Source organism: Pipra filicauda, unplaced genomic scaffold (assembly GCF_003945595.2).
Source record: "Pipra filicauda isolate LSUMZ 115617 unplaced genomic scaffold, ASM394559v2 scaffold21_size4447388_pilon, whole genome shotgun sequence".
Taxonomy (NCBI): Eukaryota; Metazoa; Chordata; class Aves; order Passeriformes; family Pipridae; genus Pipra; species Pipra filicauda.
In genome coordinates, this window is record NW_024104332.1 from 3,338,030 (window position 1) to 3,361,331 (window position 23,302).

The following is a 23,302-nucleotide window of genomic DNA, read 5'->3' on the forward strand; positions in this document are numbered from 1 at the left end:
TTCTGGTGACAATAAAAAATAATTTATTGCATAGCTTTGTGTTGTTTTCACAAAAATGCAGTATACAGGTTTTATTAGTCATTTAAGAAATAATAATAAAATGTTAAAAAATCCCAAATCCTTTTGATAAGCACTTCTGAAAAACAGATTTTAGTTTTTTTGGTAAAGAAGTGAACTTCTGTTCTGGAAATGGAGTTCAAATAACTGGCTGAGTGAGCTTAGATGGGGCAAGTATTGCAACATGAAATGGTGGGGATGTTATCTGTGTCATGTTGCCCTTTCCCTTGTGCTGCCTTCATCCCTCACCTCCTGTGATCCCCATCCAGGAGCTCTTGTGTTGCCTGGAAGCCCATTTGAAGGAAAAAGCAGGTAGCCCTTTAGCATAATCCTTTAAAACTCACAGATTTACTAAAGTGACTCTAGCCATTTTAACGTTTAATTAATTTAATTTTTTTAAATAATAAATAATAAACCACTGCAGTTTAATGTGCTGGTGTTTAACTTAGCCTTTCAGTCGGCTGAGAAAGTGCTTGTGCAGCACTTGGAGGGGTGACGGTGCCAAGGCATTTGGAGACAAGTGTCCAAACCTATTGCTTTGAACTAGGCCAGTTTTGCTGCCAGTGAGTTTCCTGTGTGGAGACTTTTGTATTCCAGTTGCCAAACTTTAAATGCAAGAGATTGAGTAAAAACTAACTTACCAGTAGCTTGCTTGATTCTGCACAGATCTGGAAACTATTTTAATGCAGTTTATACAAGGTGAGAGCAGATCCAGGCATTGTCTTTGAAGATACTGACTTCTGTGCAAGCAGTGGCATCTCTTTTTGGTTTTTTGGGGTTTGTTTTGTTTTTTAAAGTTCTTGGGTGGTCCTGCTTTCTGTACTGCATCCAACAGGTTGTTGCTGCTTCACCAGGTTTCAACACCAGCGAGAGTTGCTGCTGGGAATCCTGGGGCTAATTTTGAAATAAATCCACACTCAGACTAAATCTGAATTTAGGATGAGGTGACTTTGCATTCCATGACACATCTGAATGAGACCATTTTGAGTATAAACAAATATAGATTATCTGTTTTAGGATGAAAAGGTTTAAACAGGTGATGACTGCTCCTTCACACGTACCCTCAATCCGCGCCACCATCCATGGCCTTCTGCTCATGTGCTCCTGTGTTCCGAAGCCTTTTCTATCTTAGCAATAGAATTAAAAAAACAAAATGCAAACCTATTCAGTGTTCTGTTCATTGAACAATGTGTCTTCAGTGCACTGGATGAGTCAGAGGTCTTGTTGAAAAATAAATTTAGTCATGTAGATTTTCCCAGCACTTGCACACAAGGGACTATGTTGGGCTGAATGGACAAGCTTGAGTCTGATATTTTTGTACGTCCGTGTTTGTCTTTGTAACTGTAATTGTTTGTCTGGGCTTGCATTTTGGGCACTCAGGGTGGTGTGGTGGTACTGGGTAGCATTGCATTGGTGTGGTTTTTTTTTTTGTACTGGGCTTCCCTGTCAAGGCATCAAATACGTGATCTTTCCGACGTTCATAGATGAATACTGTTTTAAGGGAATTGCTTGTAATCTTTTTATTTTAATAAAGAGATTCCAAGTGATTAAGTGATTAGTAATTACTTAATAGTGCTCAGTGTTAAGGAGCTGTGGTGGAAAAAGCTGGTTGTAATAGAAGAGCTTGAGGGAAACAGAACTGTTTGGTGTCAAGTGGAGGAACTTCAGTGGTTTTTCCTTGAAACTAGGTTTTGTTGAAACTTTTTGTTTAATTGAAACTTTGTTTTCTTGTGGGTTACTCTCACTGGGGTTTTGGAGGGGCCTAGTGCAAGTTTTTATCTTAACTGTGCTCTTCCGGATCGTTGTTATGTTGGTAACTTAAGGTATTTTACTGCAAAATAGTATTTCTCAGGCCTTTGATTATGGATATCACTGCATGGGATGATCTGGAAACACATTTGTTTTGTTTTGTGCTGGAGTTGGTTCACTTTTTCTTCCTCACGTGTTTTGTTCTTAAGCAACCAATTTAAAAATGATTTTTGTGTTCAAGACTTGATGTAATAAAGATGCATTTCACAAATAAAGGTTTTAACAAACCTTACTTATAGAAAATACTGCTAATTAGCCCCTGCCTTGGCAGCAGTGGGGGAGCTGTGTGTTACATTCAACCTCAAAACAGGTGTTGATTGGGGACTTGAGCATCTGAGACCGCAGACACCAAACCTGGCTTTCCTTTGGCTCTTTCTAACCAGATAAATGAGGAAAAGGTGCAGTTGGCAGAAATCACAGAATCACAGAATGGGTTAGGTTGGAAGGGACCACAGTGGGTCATCTGGTCCAACCTCCCTGCTCTACGTTTTGTTGCCAACATTTTGTTCTTGCTGTTTGGGGAGAGCTCCAGTTCCTGAGCAAATACACTTAATAAGCAGTGTTGCAACTAGAAATAAATTGTAAATAAGTTTAGCCACCACCAGGACCCATGCTGGGGCTTCCCAAGTGTGCAGGCACTGAACTGTTCTGGTCCTAATAGGGATTGATGTTTTTTTTTCTCCTGCCACGAGAGGATGTTTGTGTGCACCAGCTGGCTTGCTTTGCTTCCTGCTTCTGTGAATAATTCAGCTGGTTTCTTTTTTTCCAGTTTATCATTTTGTAGTTCAGCCAGGATCTCTGAATCACTTAATCTGTTTGTGATAACGTCAGATGACTTACGTGCATCCAATATATCAGTGAGGTCTGATTCTTTAGTAAAATTATATTGTGTTATGCTATTTTGTAGCTTTAACATGAATATTGATAAAGATTTTTTTTTTAAAATATGCTAACATTTTATTTTAAAAAGTCAAAGTGTCTTCATTCAACATAAAATTTTGCCCCCTTCCCCCCATTCTCTCCCTCTCCCCCCAGTTATTTCAAGATTAACTTTAAATCTTTCCTCTAGAAGCATGATTTTACAGTGCATTTGAGGGTGTGCTGACGATGTGTTAGGAAACTAATCAAACCTGAAACCCAGACCTAGAAATCCATTGAAAAAGTGTCGTAGTTTACAAATTGAAATAACTTGTGTATGGACTAGACATTGCAGGTTACCTGCCTTCTCTTTCTATGTTTTGAATGTACTCTGTGAATTTTGAGTGTTGTGCTGCGATTTGAGTGCTTTGGGGTTTGCTGGTGGGTTTTTAAATGATTTTCATGGCCTGATAAATGAGTTGGATTTTCCCATGGTCATGGATTTCTGAATTAGGTGGCTTCAGTCTTTAGTGTGGTGCATCGTGCCTTAATGGCATCTTTGTGGTTGCTACCACAGTTTGAATATGAGCTTTTTGTAATTAGTAAATATGAAATGCTCAGTTGCCTGTAAAATGTTTGCAGCTGATGGGGTAACTTCGTGGATATAAGTGGAGAGAGAAAAAAAAAGTCAGCATAAAAATAGAGCTTCATACCAGTTTAATAGTCTGAAGTGTATTCATTGTGTTAATTTATCACTGTGCCTTACATAATGAGTGTGTGAAGGATGTGAAAGAAAAAAAAGGTTCTTTGGATGAAAGAGGGAGTTACAAAAACTTAACAGCTTCAAACAACATTCCGTGGTGTGTGTATCTCTTTTGTTTTTACACACATGTTCCTCAAGGCAAGGGATGACTTCATGATACGAGGCATTTATTACCAAGTTAAATACAAATTTTGTTTTGCGATTGGTTATTTTAACTGAGTTATGTAGAGAACATTCTCCCTACCCACAGCATTACTGGAGAGGAATGTGTATTGCATTTGCTGCTAAAATGTACTTTAGAAAGTTTTTTTCTTTATGGTTCCCCCATTTCTGTATCTGGTTGTTTCTAGATTTGCATATTTGGAGGCAGTTTTCATGGAGTCTTTTGGGTAACCGCAGAATTGCTTGGTTCGGACAATTATTTCTGGCCTCATTCATTATAATGGTTGGTTAGTACATGTCAGACAGTTATTCTACTTTGATATTGTATCTTTGATGGATCTAGGAAGTAATAAACAAAAACTCTGAATATTTTCATCTCTACAGTACACTGAGATTTTGGTTATTTGGAAATAGCATTTTCATAATGGTGTTTGAAGGGGGACACATTGCATGCATACAGCATCCTTTCTAAAGCTTTTCATTTTGGTGTCTTATCAAAATAACTGTGTCAGAGAATAATTTTTGGCTTGAATTTTAAAAGATCCTGTTCATTGATATGCCTGACCACTCCTAGTCTGGTTTTTTCCAACTTCTTTTGTTGGCTTTTGTGGAAGCAGACAGTACGTTCCCTGTGGACCAGATGATTCCCATCGCTCCCTCCCTGTGCACGTAGCTTTCCTCAGCTTCTTAAGGGGGGTGGGGACATTAATGATCTCCATAATGATGAGAAATGAGGGCTGTACCTGGTTTGATAGATGCTGTTCACCTACAGGTGTACATGGAGCTGGCATCTGTCGGTCTGGTCTGTGCTCTGCAGGGAGCCCTGATGGCAGAGAAGGGAAGTGGTAGAGTTGGAGCTCTTCCTGTCTCCCTGTGGATGGGGCTTAAGGATTTACTGCAGCAGTGTAAGAACAATTCATTAATTGGGCTTAACTGAACCTGGAAACTCTTCTGTTAAGGCTTCTTTTCTGATCCAATTATTTAACCTTCTTTTAGTCAGATGCTGACTCCTGGCAGATGAAGCAAGTAAATGTTAAAGGCCAGGCAGCTCCAGAGTTAAAAGGGACCAGCTCTCTCTTCTCCCACTGTAAATGCACAGTTCACAACTGTGGATTGTACAGAATAACCTGGAATGCACTGCCTTTGCACGTCCTCTCAGGACTGCATGCTTCACTCACCTTGGCTTTTTTAGTTTGTAAATGTAAGTGGTGCCTTTGTCCTGCAACTGCTTTGAAACTTAGAGGTGAAAAGGTGATATGTGTCAGAATAGAACTTTCTAACTAACATTTAGCAGTGCTGTGCCAATTGCAAAACTCCTAATGGCTTATCAGACTAAATCTATTAGTTTTGATAATGCATTGTATAATTTATTAGGCAATTAATGGTGTTGAAAAATAGAGGGTTCCACTGTGTAACTGGGCACAAAGTGGAAGATGGAGTTTTCTACTGTTAACATATTGGTAAAATTCTTTCCCTTTCTGTTATTAAGATACAATTAGCTAGTCAATATTTGCCTTGTTTCTAGACCTTGATGTTTCAGTGGTTCCATTGTGTATGCACAGCTTTAATGAAACTCTACAATTAAGTAGTTGTGTGTTTCCATACTGTTGCTTTTACATGCAGACAAGTTTTTGTACTTTGATAACTTAAATTCTCTCAAAGGGATGAAAGTCCTGCTACAAATTAAGAATTACCAATAACATACATTTTCAGTGAAGTTGTGCTAAACTTCCAACCCTGCTTCAAAGGCATTGTGATGTTCTCAGCAGGTTTCAAATAGGACCTTTGAAATGGAATTTCTGATAGGTTAGTCAAGCACATCACCATACGGAATGATCAGATGTCAGTTATTTCCATTTTAAACAGATTCCTGTGATATGAAAGATTACAATCAAGATGTTTTCACACTTAGCTCATCCTATGCCAGCTAAATTAAGGTGTCAATCGATGTAGTAGATGTAGTAGGCACAGACCTACCAGAGCCTTTATCTCAGGGATGGCAGCCATTGTTGCCTTCGGTATAGTTTGAAGGTGCAAAATCCTTTCTTTAATTGCAAGTAAGGATTTTCGTCTTCTAGTTCCTTTGTTATCTGTTGTTCAGTTTGGCTTTTGCCTGATTGATACAAGTGAGTGTGGTGTCAGAGAGAAGAACATGTAGCAGGTAACCACATCTTGGAATGGGCACTACTGGTAGGTTTGGGAGAGTTGTTCTGGTTCCTAGATTTAGGTGGTGATTAAAGCCTGAGGGTTAGTAAAAAGGATTGTGAACTGTCGCTGTCAGAATCTTTTGATGGGACACCTGGATGTGCCCTGGCTTGAAGCTCACAGGTGTGCATATGGAGAAAATATATCCCAAATCACTTCCAGTCTTTCCAAATGTTTGCTAGGTCAAGGCTTTAAGCACATTTAAACAGTCATTGTAGGCTGCACGATGGTCTTCTGGGAAAGAGAACAAGAGAACTTCTCTGACCAGAGAAGCTGTGGCTTTCCCATCCCTGGAAGCGTCCCAGGCCAGGTTGGATGGGGTTTGTGGCACCCTGGGCTAGTGGAAGGTGTCCCCGCCCATGGCAGGGGGTGGAACGAGGTGAGCTTTAAGGTCCCTTCCAATCCATTCTATGAGTCTAGGATAATTCTGTGGCAAGTCCACAAAACTTTCCATGAGTGATACAGTTGTGGTGGTTGTGTTTTTTTTTAAGCGAATAATACCTCAGTCAGCTTTGTCAACTCTGCCCTCTAATCCCAGTGAGGACTGTCTCTCTTGCTTTCACTCCTTTACTGGATATTGTGGCACTTCTCACCTCTGTGGCAAGTACTCACGCACGTGAGATCATACATAATCTTATACCTCTGGGGTTAGTCCTCTCATCCACAAATTCCTCAGTCCCAGAGAGAAGGATTAACAGGACATTTGTTCTGCAGGGCTCTTGTTGTAGTGGACTTGGCTGCGCTGGGGCTTCCATTTGTGACTTCAAGTTTAGGCATGAATACAATCATCCTGCTGTATTTAGGCACCACACCTTATTCTTTCTGTCTTAGAGATCTTTTCCAACTCTTTTGTTTCTGTGATTGTGTCTCAGGGACCTGTATTGGCTGCCATGATGGTGTAACAATTGACACACCTTTAAGTTCAAAGCTGGGTAACAAGAGGTGTCTGACATGGCTTGAGATATGTCATGTGTGACTGAAAATAGAGATCTGACTTAAAATAATGACTTAGTATTCATTGCAGGAATTACATGTGGCTGATGCACAGCAGCAGCCCCTTAATGAACAACTTTATTGTACTGCCATGCTTTCTCCATTTTCGGTCTTTACACATTGATAACAATTAGCAAGGGCTTTCTGAAGGCTGCTCAACTGTAAATGCATCTTACTGAAAAGATAAACGTGTTTATAGGAGTGTGGATTTGTTTTCAGTCTCTGCTTACTGCAGTTCTCAGGGCTATATTTGAGGGAACAGCATCCTTGAGATTTTTGTGACAGAGGTGATTGTTTAAATGGTTTTGTTGTCCTTTATTACAGGTCAGATGAACTAATTTCTCGGTATTACAAAAATATTTACCAAGGTTGTTTAAGAGGTAGAATTAGCAGTGATTCTTGCTGAATTGATTCTTCCAACTCCACCAACTTTTCAAAGACAGTGACAGCCTATTCCAGAAAGATGGGGGTTGTACATTAAGTATTTCCACAGGTGACATGTGAGTTATGTTCTAGACTGGCAATTTGCCTTCCTTTCCAAACCATCCAGGAGCCGCCTCTGCAGGCAGAAGCCAATATTTGTGCCCTTGACTTCATACTGAAGGAACTGGCAAAGGTTTCTGCAATTATTTGTCAAGAGTTGATGGACCTGAGATTGTGACTGTGCTCACCAGTGGCCAGTTCTTAAAGGTTTCATCTTGCAGAGTTAATACAGCTTATGTTCATCCATGTTTAATGCACAGTCAGCTCATTTAGAAATGTCTCTGCTCTTGACCTCTGCAAATTGGGGCCGAGGAGCCATTTCCTTATCTGTAGTGAATGCCAGGCTCTCACAGAGCCACCCTCAGCTCTATTTAGGGAATTTGGCATTAAACTTCTGTTAGCTATAGTGCTAACATTGTGGAATAGAACCACGCCTGGGTAGATTCAGGGAAACTGCATAATAGATTCTTGTGTGCTCTAATGAAGAATATGCTCTTTATAGGTCATTTCAAGAAATGCCAACACTTTCATCTCTGTCTAATTTTCTTGGAGCCTCTGACATTTTTAATATATATATAAATATAATATAGACATACATTGTCTATACTATAGATACATTTTATATATTACATATATAAATAAACATACATCTATATGTTTTATAATACTTCAGATATTTCAAGCAGAGATCTATTCCAAGCAGAGATCCAACAGCTCAGGCTTTTGCAGGCTTCCCAGCTGCTCTGCTGAGGCTGTGGAACCTCAGGTTGCTTTTGCGTAATGCAGTAACTCAGGAGAAAGTGAGGCTGAATGACAGCAGCTGTGGCCCTGGCGTCACCAGATGTGGCTAAGCAGCTCTTTTTGGAAGAAGTGAGGGCTCACAAAGAACCCCATATGATGGGTTAATCCCCCTGAGGCTTTGGGGGCGAGGAGGGGGAAGCAGTTGTCAGGAGCAGTCCACCCCCAGGCTTTGGAGAAAGGAACAAAGCCCAGCTTGGCTGGGCAGCACAGCCCGACCTGCCACGGCGTTGCAGGAGGAGACAGAGATGCTTCTGACTTTGTCCTCTTCTTAACCTCATTCAAGGAGAGTCCTTCAAGTCAGCATTCCAGCAAAATCAAAGAATTTCCAAGTGCAGCGAGATGACAAAGGTTGAAGTATTCTGGTTGAAAGGAGCCTCTTTTCAGCCCTGCCTTTTGATCGGTGCTTCCCTGGCCTCCCTGTCCCACTGGGTGGTACCTGGCAGGGGCTGAGCTGCACAGAGCATTTGTTTAAAGGTGATGTGAAGGATTTATGAAGCTGTGAAAATTGCTGCCCTTGAGCTTACAGTATGGCCAACTGGTGTAAGGTACAGTTTGGATCCTTAAAGAATGTGCTGAGCTTTACTTCTGGTTTAAGATAAACTGTTCTTCCTGCTGGTGCTTCTTGTCTGTTGGATTGGGGTTTTTTCCCTCCACCACTGAAAATTATGCATCTCTTCTGATACCCCTTTTTTTCTTTCTTCTTAAAAAGTGTAATTTGTCATTTTGCTTGGACATTTGTGGTGTTTTGTTTTGATCTCATTCTCATTTTGATATAATTATGTATATATATTTCTTCTGCTAAAAATTTTTCTGCTCAAGAAGAATGGTAATTTCTGTCTTGTGTCCAAATTTTATATGAAATATTTACGCAGGTTTATGAGTAAAAACTGGCTGATTGTAGTTTGAAATACCTGCAATGATTGAAGCACTCCAGGATGTGTTTTTTTTTCTCACCTGTTTTGAACAGTGTCTTTGAGCTCCCAGTGCTTGTTCTGGCACGCTGTCAATAGCTTTAAATGATGCATATGCACTTGAATGGAGGCTGGGGATGAGAGAATGAAGTGAATTTGTTAGCAGTGTTCTCTGATGTAGGGGGGAGCTGGATGTTTGAGGAAACGGAGACTATTAAGCGAAAAACCAAACTCGACCTTTATGGATTAAGAAAACTACTTGAGAAACATTTTAAAACAGAGTAAAAACTTTTCTGTGTAAAATCTGACTGAGAAAAAGGGGTTCTACCTGGTCGGAGGTAGGCTGTTTTACTGAACCATATGTATGTAACTAATGCCTTTTTTTTGTGTGTGTGTTTTTTTTCCTCCTACATAGTTTGCTTTGTTAAACTCTTTCACCAATATGTTGCTAGAAGAATGTGCTTGAAGCAAAGATCCAAATGTGTAATTTCCAGGCAACATGAATTTATTTCTTCTTTTCTTTAGGAGACATCACTCAGAAAGGATATGAAAAGAAGAGGGCAAAGCTGTTAGCACGGTACATACCACTCATCCAAGGTGAGAAACTGTATGGAAGTTACACCTTTGTGCTTAATCTGTGAAACTGTGTAATGGAAAAGCTCTCACTAAATAAACTGGATGAATTATAATAGTGTCTGATATGGCATCTAACCAGCAGTGGGAAGTGGCTGTTACAGAGAAGGAAAGAGCAAGGGAAAAGCCTGAAATTGTTTGGGTTTTTTTTAACTTTTATATGAAATGTTAAATGGTAACCTTCTTGTAGCAAACCTTAGTTTGACAACTGCATCTGAGACTTTAAGACAACTTTAGAAATTAGTAAAGTTATTGCTAAAAGCAAATTGGCTTCCTTCATTAGATGGAAATGCTCAGTAGTCATCACTGTCATGCTCTAATGCGCTTTTTTTTTTGCACGCACCCTCTGCCTCACTCCATTTCCCCTTCCCTCCCTGTACCCACTCTGTTTATTCAAAATACTGTTTTATTATAAACTATTACTTCTGAAACTGGTTATTATCAGACTTGATTTTGGCCATAACTTAAATGCCCACATTTTTTTTTATTTATTTTTATGCTAGGACACCGAAATCACCTGGGGTTAGAGCTGTTGTGCTTCCATTGAGCTTTGGTGTTCTATAATCCCCCAATTTTTCTGTAGCTTGAGAGATTTTGGTTAGGACAAGGGAAAATGAGAAGCAACCAGGTTGAGTGGAAGAAGTAATGGGACACTGTAAATAGTTAGAGATACTTTTGAACAGTCAGAACATAATCTGATGTTTCATCATGGGGGTTCTTAGCAAAAGTTTCTTTTTGTGGTTTTGGTTTTTATTTATTTTGTTTGTTGTTTTTTTTTTAAGAACAGGTGTAGCTTTTACCTTAGCATATTTATAATCTCTGTAGACCATGCAGAACCAAACTCATTGCTATAAGACGGCTCATTCCTTGGATAGAAGCAGTTTGGATTTTTTTGGGTGACTTTTGACAGTCAGCAGTAACCTCAGCTGCCACAGCTTCTCCTCCTTACCCCAGTTCTCTGGAAAGAACTGTCTCAGTTTTCTGTTCAGAGTGCCCTGTCCTCCAACTCAGCTTAAAGATTCTGAGACAAGGTGAAATATGGATTTTTGATATGGATTTTGACTGAGGATTTACAATTACAAGGAATATTCTGACAATGCCTTCTACTAGAAAATCACATCTTTGTATTTCTGTCTCTTGTTAAATCTCTCGTCTCTGCCTTCACTCCTTTCTGTTGAGAGCGGGGTTTTATTTTTTATAGTTTTTTTTTCCTTCCCAGCCCTTAAACTGAAAGGCTGTTTGCACAAATTTTTCAAGTTCTGAGCTCTCCAGTGTTGCTTAGACAACTACAGCACTTTGTCTTCCATACTTTTTAAAGCAAGTTTTAAAGCTGGGTTGCAGTGTGAAGCACGTTTGTTTCCCTTTTCTGCATGACTACTGCTGGCCCCATGTCACACCCTAACTCTTGGGGTCTTAGAAGCAACAGTGACTCTTGTGCAGAGTTTCCAGGGGTGTTGGACTGACTACAGGCAGTTGTCCACTCTAGAAGCCTGCTGTGATATCTGTATTTCCAGTGGTGTTTTGTAACACCTTATTGAGGTAACATGCTCATTCAGGAGCTCACTAAGCTGACGTGGTGTACGAAGTTACAGATGGCTTTGGAAGGAAAAAAAACTGCGTGGGGAAAATATATTAGTAACACTTTTTTAGAGTTGTTTTCACTGAAGCTTCTCTTTCAAACTGGAGGTGTTCAGGAGTGTTTCATTCAGGCGGAGTGACTTCATACAGTCTGGGTTAACACCCTAACATCCTGGACAGTGTTTGGAAGAAAGCATGTCTTAAGGAGATGGCAGTGCAGATCCATGGTCTCTTGATTTGTCTGTGATGGGATATTAGGCTGAAGCAAGAATCTTGGGTCCCTTTAGATTTCAAGCTGCTTAAAAATTTCTCCTTGTTCAGCCAGATTTTCTGTAATCACCTTAAGAAGTAGTTTAATAGGCAGCGAAATCCTGCTTGCTTGATACCATGTTTTCTAAGAAATACCAGATTACCTGATTTTTTATTTTTTTTTTTTACCAATTCTGCCTAGTTTAGCATTAAGCTGACAGGAATCTAGCTTTAATATGCTAAAAAAAATTAGTGGGCTGTCTGCCTCTGAGCAGGAAGAATGATATTCTGTCAAAAAGACAAAATTTGCTTAAAACATGAAGCTAACTGCTTATTTCAATTTCCTGACATATGTTCCATTAACCCAGTTGTAAGTTGGAATTTGGTTAATTGGCACAGCTTCAGCGTAGCTCAGATTAGAGTGTGAGAGTCCCAAAGGCTTTGAGCCTGCTGAAATCTTCTATCATTAACAATTTGATTGCAGCATTCCTGATAGGATTCATAAAATTCATTATCCATGAAGTTTTTGCAGACTGATGAGTTCTTAGTCTGTGATGTGACTACCTTCAGAACTGCTAACTCACGTCTTTCTGCAGCTTTATGCCTTGGAAGCATATTCATGCAGTTCTGGAAGTTTAGCTTTTCATGTTATACCTCACCCACCGCCACCTAAAAACTAATCACATGGCAACTCCTGCTCTTCCAGTGCCATGTAAAAGGGATTGGGTTGCATTTCTGCTGCCCTGTGTAGCTGAATCTGTGGGGAGCCCAGTTATTACCCAGACAGTGTTAAATAACTCCACAGAGCGCTTGGTGAACAGAAAAAGACAGCAGTGGCTGCAAAGCACATTTTCAATTAACAGGAAAATTAAGCAGAACACATCACCATTCAGGAGTTGCATTCCTTTAGGCTGTTTTGTGTTCTAAAACTCTAAACCGGCAGTGATGAAGAGTTAGTGCAAATGTTAAGATTCCTCTTAGAAACCATAAAACCGTGTAGTTACGTGAAAATACTAACTAAAATGAGTTATATTTCACTAATCCAACCAATGCACTGTGCAAAATTAAAACCAAGTGTTGAGCCAATAGCAAGCCTTAAACAGTAATTAATTATTTTAATGAAGTAAAACTTAATAGTCAATAATTGGCTTCCTCAGTCAACCTCTGTGTGCAAATTTCAGATAAAACTCTGAGGAAATAATTAATTATATCCGTAGGCAACCTGGCATGCTGCTTGGTGAACCTTCCCCAGTGATGGATAACATCAGACATGTGGCAGAGATGGATTTTGAATGTGGATAGAGCTGGGGTGAAAGAACCTTCAGGAATAACCAGATAAAATCGGAAGCATTTACAGAGACTGTCCTGTCCTGATGGGCACCAAATCCTGTACTCCCTTCTTTCCTTGAGCCAAGGATACTGTATACTGGAGTATATAGTATAATGTATGTAGTATATATACTGTGTATATATATGTATTTACTATATATATACACACACTATATCTATATACTTTATATAGTATATATACTGTGTATGTATATACTATATATACTTAGTTGTCATCACTCTGTTGAATTTCAAGAACCTTTTGATGGTTCCTGGCAATGACAGGAGGTGATTTAGAACAACCTCAGGGTCCTGGCCATGCCCCCTCCTGGCTGCTGCAAAAATCAACCCTGTCCTGGGCAGAACCAGGACATTGGAGCATTAAAGAAATCATCTTGGGGAGTGGAGTGTCATGTTGGATGTGAAATAAAGAAAATTTCTCCTGCACTCCAGTAGGAACTGTTGGTAACTGCAGGCTTCTTCTTGGTGCTTGCCATGCCTTTGCCTGAATTCTGCTGATACTGCAGACACCTGAAACCATTTCAAAGCTAATTTAACCAAAAGGAAAGATGAAATATGAACTTCAGAGTTTAGGACAGAAGCCATGAAGGTGGTCTCCAGTTCCTTTTGTTAAACAGGAGTTACCCTGGAACAATTCTCTGCTACTGTGGTAATTTCCTGCTCACCTACCAGTTGTTTCTTTAAAAAAAGCCACACACAGGTATTTTCTGGAGTTTTAATAGCTTGGCCAGTGTACTGTTTCTTATCTATCTATCTATCCATTTACAATATATAAAAATAAATTTTATATGTCTTTACATATAAAAATATAAATAAAACAGCTGCACTGTTATATGCATATAGTATTTATAGTATATGTAGTTTTTTAACCACAGCACAGCAGCCACTGCTGCTTATCTGTTAGATGGGAGCACCAGCCAACTTTTCCAGCTCATGCAGAGTTTTCCCCTTTGCTTAAACCTAGTTTTAGTTAACTACATCCTGGCCAATTCCTTGGGTGCTGTCTGAGCAAGAAAAGCAACCACAAATTCCCAGTTCTTTTCCATTTGATGTGTTTTGCTGAGTTGGAGATGGATGTTGGGCATTAGCTGAGGGACTTCTGCTCTGAAAATGTGCAGGTGCTGCTTGATCCTCCCTGTTTATGTGTATTTCTGCTGAAACTCCCTCTGGAGAAGGTGAGATGCAAGGTTGGGAAGGGAGACAGTCCTGTGTGGATATTGCTGGCTCTTGCCCGTAGTACAAATCTCTCCATCATCTCTTAGGCAGGACTCTGGGAGAATTAGTTTTGATAAAGCTTCAGCAAAAGATGCCTGGGGGAGATTTTTAGAGGAAAAGGAAGATAGAGAGTGGGGAGCCTTGTTGAAAGGAAAAGATGACTGCGCTGCAAAGAAAAATCATACCTCGCTTGGCTGGAAGGGGAGACATTCAAAAGGATCTCTCTAAAGCAGAAAGACAGACTCTGTGAGCTGAAGCCAGTGGGCAGTGTCTGCCAGGAGTGTTCATTTTGCATCCTTACACTTTCAGATGCTCTGTAGCTTACCGTGCTGTTCCTTATTCTTCCCAAAGCTCATCACTTCCAATTAACTGGAAGTGGTTTTTGTTCTGCCATTGTCTCGGGCACATGTTTTTTTCCATCTCCTGGGTGTCAGTTCTCTGTCTTTTACCAGGAATGGTGATGTTACCATGTAGGTGCTGGTCTTGGGCTTCCTTTCTAACAGAACTCTTGCCTTATGATGGTCATTTCCTTAGTCTCCTGATTTCTTTCTGATCTTTTTACAGTATTACTGGTTATTTTCAAGTTGCCTCTTTTACTGGCTAAATGAGCTTGCAGCTGCAGTCCTGGTGCTAATTTACAGAGCAATCCCTGGAAATTATTTCACTAGATTTAGTTAGTGCTAGGGAAACTCCTTGCTGAGTGACTTCATTTCTCCTCTGGTGCCAGAGTGATTCCACTCTCACTAAAGTTATTTTCTTTTGTACTTTTCTCTTCTTTTCTTCTTTAGCCCTTCTGCTCCAGCAAAATTAAAATGTTACCATTTTCAAGTTTTCATTTTTAAGGAAAGTGATGATGAAACCTCCTCTAGTTTTGGTTAAGGCTGGCATGTCCCATATTTCTATTTTTCTTACATTTTCATTATTTTATGTCTCTGAAAAGTATTTCTGCGGCTACCAGGGATACATACCCCTTCTGTTCCAACTAAAAGACTGGACCAGGTGATCTTCAAGGTCCCTTCCACCTGGGTTGCTCTCTGATCCTATATAACTGTGATTTTTGTTTTTACTTTTTTGTGGGTACTTCAGCCTCGCATTCAGTTAAAAAGGGGTGAGTTTTACATACCCTATAGCACTCAGTGCCTGTAGTTCCTTTTTTAAGGGATGTGCAACTTACTCTTGTGTCTTGGAATCTGCAATAGCTTTTATAATTTCTTATAATTTATAGGAAAAAAGTGTAAGTACCTCCCTTGATGCTACTCCTACTTTATATTACAGGTGCAATAGCTATGATCAAAGTATGTCCAAATTTTGATTGGCTAATTTGGTTGGCTCTCGGTGTAATTGGTTTAAATGAGATATGTGAAAATGTAATGTGATCCTGTGGGCTAGTTGAAAAAGATCTTTATAGTGTCACTGCTCACAGTTTCCCAAAATATCAAGAGATTGCTGTTGATGTGCTTTTTCAATTCAGTGTGGTTTTTGGTATTGCACCTTTATGACCGAATCTCATAGCATATTCTTTTGAGACCTTGAATGTGGAGACTGGGCTAGTAGATTGACTATGTATTTTGTTCAGTTTTTTGGTGATAAATTACTTTTTCCTGAAAAGTAACACTCATCCTGCATCTGTCTGACTGTATCTGTTCAGGTACCACAAATATTTTTGAGCTTGCTGTCAAGGGAAGAAACAAAATGTTGGTGATTTCACTCTGTGAATTTAAAAAAGAAATCATTCAAAGAAACCAGTCCTTGGGCAGGTGGTTCTAAAGTAATCTGAATTTAGGTGGTGAGGTCCAAGGCACTCACCCTTTCTCATGGTTCGTTTGGTGATTGGTTGGTGGTCACCACACAAGTAGTGGTAAAGGCTACCTAGGTAATATAAAGCTTAATAATGATTTTAAGGGGGATGTATTCTGTATGGATCTTTATGCTACAGAATATTGGGTTGAGGGTTTAGAAGCTGGACAGTGACTGACAGGCAGAATCCTCTTATGTCAGGAGAGCTGGGCTGCTTGTGAAGCATCTCCTGAACTGCTGCTTAAAATAGACTGTTATTTTGAGAAGTTGAAGTTCTGACTAATGACATGTAGGTATTCTCCTTACGTGCGTTGTCATAGTGTCTAAATAAGCATCTCTCTTGCTTCTGGGTATTTCCGTTGAGACAATTTAGTTAGCATTTGGGTTCACTGAGTTGAATCCAAATCTTGGCTTGTATTTGGACTCATTGAATTTATTACAAGTGTCTTTTATGCTTTTGTGGGTTTTGCTGTTGTTTTGTGCTTCCTTGAATGGAAAGTAATAATGCCCTTAAAATTGTTTCATATGGTCCAAGTGGAAACTTTATGAGCTGGAGTTTACTGCCTTGAGTAGAGGAAAATGTTGTAGAATCGTGGAAGATGCCTTTTGTTATCATCATTATTTTTAACTTCGTGAATTTCTGGTACCTTATTCTGGGTAATAAATTACACTGGGTAGACCCTTGTTCAGTCCCGCTGACCTGGAAGGTGTGAACACTTAGATTATTTTTGGATCCTGAAGACAAAAATGTGTGCATCAGGTGATATGTTCTAGGATGGGGTACGACAGTAAAGACTGATGGCATTGAACTATGACCTGGAGCGAGGACTGGATACTCTATAACTGAGGTGAGGCTTCTCCAACCAAAACGTAAAGTGAGGGCCTCAGTCCTCCGATTTCAGTCTCTAGAGGAATAGTTTTCTGCCTTAAGTTTTCTGTGAAAAGATCTGGAACTCTGCATATATGTTTTATGTAGAACTTGAACATCTCAGGTCATTTTTATGAGAAGAGTTTGCTTTCTTCCTTTACAGTTCGGAGGGAAATAACTGTATCTAAAATCCTGTTTAAAGAAATCTGGAATTTTGGAGCTGCACTTGAGGTGTCTGTTGTCTTTTGTTCCTTTCTTATTCCCAGACCCAGGGAATAAGGTAATAATAATAGCTGCAGAAAGGTTTGATACTGTACAAAGAGTCTGGAGTTTCCTCTCTGGCCTCCCTCTTCCCCTCTTCTCTCTGCAGAGCTGTTTAATGTGTTATGTTTTGAAAATTTGATCTCTGCCTACCTGATGCCAGGTGTCTTTAGTTGCACATCCTCCCCAGCAGTGCCAGCAGAGGATTTTCCTTGTCCTGGCAACTCTTCACTGCTCTTACAGTAAAATCATTTTTGCTTGTATAAATCAAAATTGCTAGAAATGTCTGTATTAGTCTTGATTCTCCAGTGTTTGTGGTTGGAAAAAGACAGTAATAATTCAAATACTAACTTTAATTTCATCCTGTAGAAGTGAATTTTTCAGTTAGTTGGAACAAGCTTTAAGACTTCATTCTCGCTAGCTTTGGGTAAATTAAAAATGGACAACATGTGCCTTTAGTGTATCCTTCAAATATTATTTTTGTAAAGGCTTCATTCAGTGTGAATGAAGGGAGGTAGCCTCATTATCCATCTGCTTTTGCTGAAGGCTAAGGTAGTGATTTGCATAGTAGAAGAATAAATGAATGAGCTCACCAAGCTTGCAGAACGGGATTTTTCTGGCACACAATTGCGTAGCCTAAGAGTGAGATGCACTGTCTTACTATTTTTACCAAAAAGTGATGTTTTTCAGAATCATCATTGGTATTTTTGCACTATGATATGAAACCTTCTTTGAGAAAGCGAAAAGGAGGACTTAAACTGAAAAAACAAGTTGTGGTTTCTAACAGTGCCGCTGCTTTCACGCCTCCTCCCAATTTAAAGGGAAGTTCTGAGGTTCATAGATACGTATTTCATCAAAATACACAGTAACTCTGATTCATAACAGTCTGTTCCATAGTTTTGGGAGGAGGAAAGTGTTTCTCTATTTGGTGTTGGTAAGTTTTCGTGCGTTCCTATGGTTGTGTGTAGTCATTTTCTTCCCCGCTCCTCCTGCCCCCAGTACTGATGTGGTCAACCAGCTGGTGCTCAAGTTGCACGTGGCTTGGGAGCATCCTGCATGCAGGTTGTCATCTCCTGATGGATTGTACCAGTCAGCTCATTTTCCACCTGATTTTTTCCCCCCACGTCGGATCACAAAGTAGAAAAGTGGCTCTTACAAGTCCTGATTCCAAGGCTCTGTAGTTACTACAAGACTGGAAACAGTAAGAGTAGGGAGTTGAGTAGAACATGAATCTCTTTTTCTGCTTGCAACTAACAACCCTCCTGGAGGAAAAAAATAGCACACAAAAACATTCTTCTTTTGTTATCTTCTTCACCCAGGGTCTCTTTTGGTGAGATCACAAAAAAAAAAAAAAAGATGTAGATATGCTGTTGTCCAAAAACTTCATAAGTGTTCTAGTTGAGGGAGCCTCCCAGCCCAGCTGCCTGTTCTGGTCTCTTTGGCATCACCGTAGTTATTGTGTTATCCCTTTTTTTTTGCTCAGGCTTTGAGGAGATGATTTGTCTCAACCTTTTTAATGAGATCTGAAGTTGTTGTTTATCGTTTCCATATGAACAAATCTCGCTGGACTGTTGGCTTGTGGTTTGCAAAGGAACTGGCCCAGATTTTTCTGGAGTGGTGTCTTCAGCTCAGTGAGAGCTGCTTTCAGTAAATATTTGCATTTTGAAAATGTAATTTTCAAATTTTGAAAGTGTAGTTTTGTTTCAAAAATGCATTGTTTTCAAAAGGCTTTAGGGCAGGTAGGAAAGCAGAAGCTCTTCAAGGGAAGGAAGGAGTGAAATGAAAGATATTATCAGCCCTGTGTGGTACTATGGGCTGAGTAAACACAGTAAACTTGGTGCAGCAGGTCTTAAATGGGCAAGGGAAGTTTCCTGTTAAACACAGCACTAGGCTAAATTTGTGATAGGATCATGCAAACCCCCTTCCAACTGCATTGGAGTTTTCACATTAAATTTATAAGTGTACATGTATAATAAAACTGCAAATGTTAAGTTCCTAGTTCATATTTGTATAGTCTTTGATGTATCAAGAGTCAGCAGGGATTCTCCTCATTTGGGGGATCGAGAATTGATGGGGAATATTTAATTGTTACTGTCCCCCCCTTGGATTTCTTATTTCTGACGTGCTGGAATGTAAAGGTGAGATTCATCTTCCTGAACATTAGCCAGCCTAAAGGTGAGCAACTGCTCTGCGTTTATCTGGAGCCCTGTTCTGGTAAGGTGCAGAGGAGAAAACTAGAGAGTGGTTTGGTTCCTCTTATTTTTGTTATCCTAAATGGGAGTGGGAAGGTCTGTCATGATTTCTTGAGTACGTGAAGCACCCAGCCAACCTAGATTACAGCAGCAGCTGTCAGGGATCTGCAACTGGCAGTCATTTTGCCCTCAATATCTGCAAAGGTTTTATTAGAGAATTAGAGCATTTTTGTAAACTGTGAATCTTCTGAGTATTGCTCTGTTAAATGGGTACAGATTAAATTGGATTAAAATGCAGTTAGAGGATGAGCTTTTTTTTAAAGGTATAGTCTTAGGGCTCCTGTTGAGCCCTAAGAGTAGGTGCGAGTTAGGTGAGTGGGTGTTGAGGGTGGCAAAAGAATGTAGATGTGGGGAGCAGATGTTTTATTTGCAAAACTGAATTTGTACTAAAATAAAACTGTGTTTCAGGTGTGGATCCATCCCTGCAAGCAGAGAACAGAGTCCCAGGCTCTTCCCAGGCCACTGCTGCTGCATCGAAACAGCAGAAATCCCGTTCCACCAACTCGAGGGACGAGCGCTTCCGATCTGGTAAGGGGGAGAAACGTGGCTGAGGCATCACGTGTCTTAAGAGGAAAAGTGCCTGTAAAGTAGTACCTGCACCTACACAAAAAGCTGGAAGTGCTTTGGAAGAATGGAAGAGCTGATGAATGTCTTTTGTTTCCATACATGAGAGGTTTTGTTTGAATCCAGACTGGAGGAAATGCTAGAAGGGAAAGAGACTGTAGACATACCTTCTGATGGGTTTCTTACTGTGAATTTTACCATGCTTTAACAGCTTTTTCATGTTTGCTGAGAAAACAAGATTGGGTTTCCAGTCTATAAAACGATTATTTAAAAACGTTGAGGACTACAGTGTGTGGGTTTGTGGGACTTTTTTGCTTGCTTGGTTGGGTTATTTTGTTAAGGGAAGGTTATGTATTTATTGTATCTCACTTTCAAATATTTCCTGGTTTAAGGCAAGTGCACAAAAAAGGGAAATGTCACAATGGATATTCTACTTCATTTTAAATGGACACCACAGGGACAGACCTGTTTTGGAAACTTGTGTGAAAATATCAATATCCTCATTGCATCCTGTTTCCATTGTTACTTTTCAGGTGGTTGAAGTGCACTGTTTCCCTGCGAAATTCCTGTCACAATAGTGAGGAGAGGCAGGTGTTTGGAAGCTTTTCTCTCCTAAATACCTTTGGACTTGTAGCTGGATATTTTTCTGTTTGTTTTCCAGGGTAATTACACGTCTTGGGTTTAGGGATGAGAAGTGCAAGTCCTGACATGCACTGCACATCCTTAACATGTGGTTGGTCTTGCATCACCTTGCCTTGCTACTGCCTGGGCAGAGTGGTTACTGCATGGTATTTGCACTGCTGATGTGTAAAACCTTGCTCCAGAAATGGAGCTGATGTGCCTGTGTACATTCCTTAAGGCTAATTGAACAGTGAGAGTCATGAACATTACAGATGTGCTGTTGTTAAACTAACAGAAATAAAAATCTGCAAAAAAAGAACACAACTTCAGCAGGAAATCCTTGGGAGGTAGTCCTTGATGGGGACTGCCACATCCTTCTGTGGTTTCTCATCACTGCTCCCCTAACTCATGTTTCATTAAATATTCCTGCCCAGAACAAGTTCTTCACTTGGAAATCTAAGAAGTTCTTAGTTACAATACATGTAATTGGATTTCTTTTTTCCTTTACTGATATGTGACAAGGCTTCATGTTCTCAGATGGTATCAAAACCAAATAGAGATGGTTTTGCTTGACTTAAGTTAAACTTATGTCGATGAAAGGTAGCATAGATATGGCTTTCAGAAGCCAATATCTTTTCCCCTTTTTCCTCCCTGTTTTTAAGAAAAAAAATTCTTCAGATTTGTTGCATTAGTGATTGGCTGCTTTATCTCAATGAAAAGACACTGTTACCTTTTTTAACTCGGCTCTGTGCTGACACGCAGTTGCCTGTTGTGAGGGATAACCAGCTTCAGGCCCCTTCTCTCAATCTCATGCCTTATTTATTCTTTAGGCTGCTGGGGGAAAAGGAGGGTTTGTTGTTTCTTCTTTTTTTAGCTTTCCTTTTGGTCTTTATTTGTTGTTTACCTTTCTTTGAATCTTGCCAGTTCTCCTGTGTCTTGAGTAGCTGGTGTGGGTGGGATGCAGCTTTTCCTAGAGCGGGATCTCTTTCTGATGCAATTATAGGTACTTTAGAACCATCAACATAAATTACTTAAAATAAGCAAGCAAGTGAAACAATTTTGCCCTGTTATGCAATTAATCTGTCACTTACTTGCTGTAAGCACTTTTTTTAATAGTTTCTCAGAGGAGTTGTCCATTTAAATGAACTATATTTTTTTATCATCCCCAGATTCTTGTCTTCAAACAGTAAATGTTACACAAAAAATTCCAACAGTGAATGCTAGCAGTAAATACAAGCCTGCTGTCCTGGCTTTAGCTGGAATAGGGTTGTTTTTCTTCTTAGTGGCTGGTACAGCACTGTGTTTTGGGTTTAGAATGAGAATATATTCATGTTTTATTATTCTTGTTCTAATTCTATTATTATCATCATCATCATATTTTATTTTATTTAGATTATTACTATTCCTATCTCAACCCACGAATTTTACCTTTTTCCAGGTCCCCTCCCCATGCCACCCAGACAGTGCTGGTTGCTTTACCTGTTGGTATTTGGAGATCTGTGAGCAGCAGGGACACTGGGCAGCCTATAAGTGTCATTTTTAATTCAACCAGCTGTAGAAATTCTTCCTCCTGTGCCTAAGGCAGGGACAAGAATCGAAGGCTGACAAATGAGTAGAGGCTATAAATGGGAATAAAAGGTGCTCTTCTACTAGCTGGAGAGTTTAGGAGCTGTAAGGGTTTAGGTGATTTATAGGCCACAAACTATTTAGTGTTCCTCCCCCATCCTTTTTTAAGGGCACATGGAAAGAAAGAAAATGAGAATAGGTACATAAAACAGAAGATTGTGTAGTTTACTACAACAGAAGGAAAAAAAATTTTGAATCAGTTATTAATTGTTGATGGTTGTTTGCAGCTTAATAAAGTGCAAAAATCTTAGAAATGTTCCTCCAAGACTACTACTTCTGCTTTTGAAGGGCAGTATATGTCTTTTTTCCTCACTTTGGTACAGGTTTTCTTTGTGTTAATGAAATGCTGGGCTTCTGTTCATCACTTTCAGTGAGCACCGTTGAGCATTTGTGTTCTCTGTTCTCAGAAATGTGACGTCTTTTGGTCTGATTTTAGTGACTGTTTAATTCTCTGAAGAAAACTGAACTCCACAGTTCTTACATGGTAAATCACTTTCACAGTAAATTTTAAAGAATTTAAGTAACAGGCGGTGGTAGAGAGCTTCTTTTTGCAATTCCAATATTCAGTTAACTTTTAATTTATACTAATTTATGAATTTTTGTACCCTAAGCGTTCTGCTTCTTTGAAATAATTTCATTCCTTTTACTTTTTTTTAATTGAAATCTGTTTCATCATGTCTATAATGGAGAAAAATTTTTAAAGGAAATGCAGAATAGGAACAAAGCGTTCCAGGGAAGTGAAAGCAATTACTTCATTGATTTGGCTGAGAGAGGATGTTCCCACTCAGCTGTTGTCCAAGGACGAGATATTAAAAAAGATTTCAAGCTGGAAATAGATCTTAATGAGCATAGAGGGAGTGATGAGTTAAATTGGTGCCATAAAAATAAAACATGGAACAGAATAAAATTTCATCCTGACTGTCTCCTGGTTGCATTTTTATCATTTAATCCAGTCTGTTCCAGGTTTTGGAGTGGGAGTTAGGACTAGAGAAAGAGGTGGTGCTGATTTTGCCCTCTGGAAATGGAATAAAATGTAGTTCCCATGCTTGCTCCTGCAAATCTATGTGATGTTTTGACCTGCCCCGCTCTACTTTGTTAAAAGGCATCAGCACACCCTACAACTAGGCCTTTTCATTCCCAAAATGCACAACTGCCTAAGAATGCTTTTATTTTTTTCTCTGCAACGTTATTTAATGACTTAATGTACTTATATACAGGCTATGTTGTGTGTTATTTTACTCTTTGG

General features: G+C 39.6%; 1 protein-coding gene across 6 annotated transcripts in view; it reads left to right on the plus strand.

The window, feature by feature from the left end:
- The window catches only part of DIP2A (disco interacting protein 2 homolog A), an 82,782-nt gene that overhangs the window by 13,743 nt on the left and 45,737 nt on the right, over positions 1 to 23,302 (plus strand). For all 6 annotated transcript variants that reach the window (XR_005563559.1, XR_005563560.1, XM_027751987.2 and 3 more), the window contains exons 2-3: positions 9,568 to 9,639; positions 19,654 to 19,773. Coding sequence is in view for 4 of the 6 variants with exons in the window: in XM_027751987.2 (XP_027607788.1) it covers positions 9,568 to 9,639; positions 19,654 to 19,773 (192 nt within the window). In the remaining 2 variants the exon portion in view is untranslated. The remainder of the gene's footprint in view (positions 1 to 9,567; positions 9,640 to 19,653; positions 19,774 to 23,302) is intronic.